General features: G+C 37.8%; 1 protein-coding gene across 2 annotated transcripts; it reads left to right on the top strand.

Annotated features, from left to right (window-relative positions):
* The first annotated feature begins 1073 nt into the window (after window positions 1-1073).
* Window positions 1074-4554, top strand: LOC124285549 (mucin-5AC-like). Of its 2 annotated transcripts, none has more exons than XM_046721796.1 (3): window positions 1074-1128; window positions 2342-2458; window positions 3086-4554. In XM_046721796.1, the coding sequence occupies exons 2-3, from the start codon at window positions 2365-2367 to the stop codon at window positions 3724-3726; spliced, it is 735 nt and encodes a 244-aa protein (XP_046577752.1). In that variant the 5' UTR covers window positions 1074-1128; window positions 2342-2364; the 3' UTR covers window positions 3727-4554. The 2 variants fall into 2 exon arrangements, with proteins under 2 accessions (XP_046577752.1, XP_046577751.1); XM_046721795.1 differs by having other exon boundaries at window positions 1107-1271.
* Window positions 4555-4781: the final 227 nt, after the last annotated feature.

Raw genomic sequence — 4781 nt, 5'->3', positions numbered from 1 at the left:
TGCAAATGAGCAAAGCCGGATACGAACATCACTGACTCACTAAAAACTCACATTTTATTTATCATTAGTTTACTCTATCCACCACAAGCCTTGTTTGTTAGCGACACATTTATAAAAATCTTGTCATTGTTGATGCTTGAATGTACAGACAGTCGTCTCTCATACGCTCACACACGCTGACCTGGAAGGATGCTACGGCACGTTTGTCTTCACCATCCCCTCTCCGCACTTTATCCGGAAAGGACGCTACCACATGGTTTTGTATGTCGTCAACAATCCCCCACCACACAATTTTGATTAGAAGTCAGTTTGACCACTGCGTCAAAAAGGACTTGAACAGGTTACAGAATCGGGAAAATACTACACTAATCAAATATCAAACGTATTAAATCATTGGACACAGTGACCGGTCTAGTCTGTCGTACAGACCCCGAAGCAAATATATCCAAGAAAGCCCACACAAGTCTAGAAAATGTGGCAAGTCTAGATTTCCACAGCTTCAGGAAGAAAGTCTCAGCGCTCCTTTTCATTATATATATATTTTTTTTACCATGAACTTTTTCAGTAAAATATGTTCATTTCAGAGACTAGTTGTTAGTCTATGACCGGTCACCAGAGATCATTTAACAGACAAATGTTACCAGGGAAGAGTTTGTTTTCATGAATATCAGTTAACGTTTGCTTGATGGCTAATAGCGTCAGTTCCACACATCAAACGAATAACGAATTGGGACTGTTTCTAATTAGAACAGTACACACATGCAAATACCTTTCACTGATTCGAAGATGCACAGAGAACATATACTATAATTTGATATAAACATATAAGTATATGTTTGGCGCCGTATATACAAATGATAAATTGTTTGTGTAATGACATGAAGTAACAGTAATGAGACCAAAGCGTTCATGATTAAAGCTAAGGCTGAACAGCAAGCAACATTGTTTCAACAATGTCTGAAGTCAATAGCTTTGAATACCGTTCCCAATTTACATTGATCAAACATGTTACTGTTATTCGTATTGATATACATTTTCTTCCCCCTCTACATGTGTTACAGAAATCAATATTACCTCCGTCAACACAACGGTTTCATCGTGACGACAATAGATGACATTATTGTCCGTGTAAGTACTTGGAATAAATGTCATCCACATAAGGCGTAATTCGACACTAACTTTGCTGCCTACGTATATATCTATTGTTTGAAAATGTCCATGTGTACTGACCCGATTTCACGCAGGTTGAGGCAAGGCGGTTACAGATGACAGTAAGTAGTTTCATATGAGCAGTTTCAGAGATTGTGTGTCCTATTGCACTGTCATAATTGTGATTGACAGTGACTTGTCTATGAATTTTATTTCTGTATAAATTTTACGAACGCTGTCTTTTCATTAGTAATTAACTTGGTGGCAGGTCTAAACATTTGTTACTTTCCGCGATAATACAGTCTACTCGAGAATGATATCGTGGATGATTTATGTGGGTATTACCCATGACCACACGGTTATTTCCCGAGAATGTGTTTCATGATGACTGGAATGATTTAGAAGTACGTCGTTATTGTCAACTTAGGCGTCAAATTCAGAATTCACTCCAGACACATATGTATATTATCTGTAATTTCTCGTCTACGTTGTCCAGCTTCAATTGATTTGTGTTTTACATTGTTTGCTCTTAACCATAAATATGGTTTCAGTGAGGAATTGATATTCTAAAATACGTACGTACAGGACATGACATAAAATTTCGTTTAGACCATAATATGAGATGTATAGAAGACCTTGTTGCGTTTAATATTATGACGAGAAAAAACATTTCTAGCATTGTTTGCTGGTGGTCTTTAACCAGCTTTTGGATGGTACAGTTCTGTTGAAGAAATAATGCATTTATACATGATGCGTATTTTTTTATTTTTCAGACCTAGTTTTGTGAATTAGTATTTTGTAATTATTTGCGATCATCTTGCTTTTCTTTCTTGTCATGCTTTTATAGTTGACACATTGTTCTCATCACTAAATGACAGAATTGTAACTCACTCACTGCTCTTGTTCTTACTATAAACATGATAACAGTAAGCATTCTACATAATCAGTGTTTTCTAAATCAAAAGTTTAAAGGTACGAAAATTGAAACAAAAATCTTTTAAACAATCATGTGACATCTATGAAATTCATATTTGCATTACTTATTGTTTGGCTTAATCATATAGCCCTGAAATAGCAGGCATTTCACCCATTCACAGATATATACATACAACGATACTCAACGACAATGTGTACTAAAGTATGCATATGCTTATGCATGCGCCAGTCAGATGTAACCTATGTTTTATTCCAGACATCCCCGGCTGACGTACAATCATGTTTGTTCTACACCTGGTGTTTGTGATTATGTCTGTACAATCAAGCCTTTCCTTCCCACTCACCTGTACGCTTGTGGTCATTAACAAGTCAGGTAAACACCTTCCTCGACAAAGACAAGAATGAGTTATTGTACAATGTGTAATATAATTAAAACATTTTAGTTTGCCATCAGAGTGCGAAGTCTTATATTATGATAATTATATAGATGACGTTTGTTAATCACTGAGCTCGGTGAATTAGCCTTTAGATTACTCTGACAAAACAGGAGTATGATCGCCTCACTCTATATTCATTGAACATGGCTTTTGATTATATGTTCTTCGTACATATATGTATACCGTTCAATTATTACATCGGAATATTCGTCGTCTTTAAAGGTGGTGAGAAAGACTAGTGTTTACAACGTTCGGTCGTCACGAAAACACGGGTTCGATTCCCCTCATAAATACAACGTGTGAAGCCCAATTCTGGTGTTGCTGGAATATTGCTGAAAGTGGCGTAAAACCACTCACTCACTCACTCGTCAGCCTGATGCACTCATGATGTGTGTAGGTTCACGATGTCACAATGAAACGTTTAAAGTTACTTTCACTACACAGCCACACACCACAACACCTCACATCGATGTCGTTTCGGATACCGAGAATTCAGATTTTGTAGATAACTGTTATTGCTACAGCAGTCACAATGAATGATTCTTAGCCTGTATCTGTTTCAGCGTCGACAAACAAGACCAACGATGGCATTGAAATTATACCAAACGTGCAAGTAGATGCTTTCAAAAATTCATTTGATCCGTCCACGATTGATACCAGCACTACACCAGGTAAAGATGCAGCTCCACAACAACCATATACTGACTCTAACGGACCAGGGATCGAGATGGTAACACTATCTACCACTAAAAGTGTCACAATAACACAACCAGAATCGGCACCTGCACCTGGTCCTGACAATCAAACATCGGCAGCTGGGAGTACAGTGTCACTTTCTGATACAACTGCTGTTGACAAGACAGTGGATGAGAAAACGACCACATCTGACACGACTATAAAAGAGACAACGGCAGCTGATGTGACTGTTGAGACAAAGGTAACAGCTGAGGAGACCTCAAATGCTGACACAGCCGTAAAGGAGACCACGACCAGTCCTGACGCGACAGTAAAGGAGACCACGACCACAGCCGATACGACAGTTAAGGAGACCACAACCACAGCTGATACGACAGTAAAGGAGACAACTAGTATACCATATTATGACGATGAACATCAGGGTCATGGTAGACCCTCCGGAAACACCTTCTACAGAACTTATTACAATCCCACAATCTACAACCATCGATCCTCCAATGGTGTATGATTATTAATAATACACCAGCCGCCCCACATGTTGAACATACTAATATCAATTGTTCGTTTCAATAACCTCAGCCGAAGGCAAAATTGATAAACCCCCTTTTGATCAGTATTGTTGAAAGTGTGTTTGTTTACAAGATGTAATATGCATGTCTGCATTGTCACCATGAATGGGAGAGGGGTAGCTTAGTGGCTGCAATAACTTTTCAAGCCTTGAAGAGCCCAGAGAAACCCGACATTTCAACCATACCGTGTACATATAGAAATTGGAAGAGATATAACAAACTAACATAATTTTAATTACGACCATTTACTGACAACGGAATTTGACTATTCCACTTATGTGTATACGCGTATCCGTAAAAACGTTTAATACACATTGTCAAATATTTCTTGTTTTGGTAACATTGAAACAATCCAGGTATCGCATGAATGGCCATCCCTATCTGAAATACTTTTTTCATGTCTTCCAATTTGGTTTCATGGTAAAGGCTGTCATTTCTTTCAAAACATATTTCTGGAACAGGAATTATGAATACCATAACTGCATGCTCTAACAGTCACGAGTACACCTATACAATCAACGGTATCATTCGATAAGTCTATGAGGTTTGTGCTTAATCGTGCGTTTGACAAAAGTGGTTTAACAATAATACCTGACCACTGCCCTGACCATGCGATATCCTGCGATTTAACTGAAATACTGCTAAAATGACTTCAACCAACATCGATTGCTTTGCTCAGTCGCTTTCTCTTATTAAAATCCAATCGTTTTTGGTTACATTGAAACGTAATGTTGTCTATTTTTATATTAAAATTGTTCCTTGCTGAATTCGCTAGTTTTCTGTTCATCTGTGACTAGATTCAGTGTAGGTACTAACGAAGACAAGACGGTTCGGTGTAAGCCTCTATGTGTTTGTGTCTTATAAACAGAGTGAGTGAGTTAAGATTTAACGTCACATCGGCAATATTTCAGCCATATCGTGACGAAAACATATTTGACATTGAAATGAAACATGTGTATATTATATAAACATGTCGTCAAAGGACAGTAAAACA

The sequence above is a fragment of the Haliotis rubra genome, unplaced genomic scaffold, assembly GCF_003918875.1.
Source record: "Haliotis rubra isolate DU_JTF1 unplaced genomic scaffold, ASM391887v1 Scf362, whole genome shotgun sequence".
Classification (NCBI taxonomy): domain Eukaryota; kingdom Metazoa; phylum Mollusca; class Gastropoda; order Lepetellida; family Haliotidae; genus Haliotis; species Haliotis rubra.
Note: the sequence above shows the minus strand (reverse complement) of the source record. Positions and strands in the feature narration are given on the sequence as shown.

Bases quoted from the DNA above. Each gene is read 5' to 3' on its own strand.
- LOC124285549 (XM_046721796.1), top strand. From the start codon at position 2,365: ATGTTTGTTCTACACCTGGTGTTTGTGATTATGTCTGTACAATCAAGC. The intron at 2,459-3,085 runs GTAAACACCTTC...TATCTGTTTCAG, and splicing joins TGTGGTCATTAACAAGTCAG to CGTCGACAAACAAGACCAAC.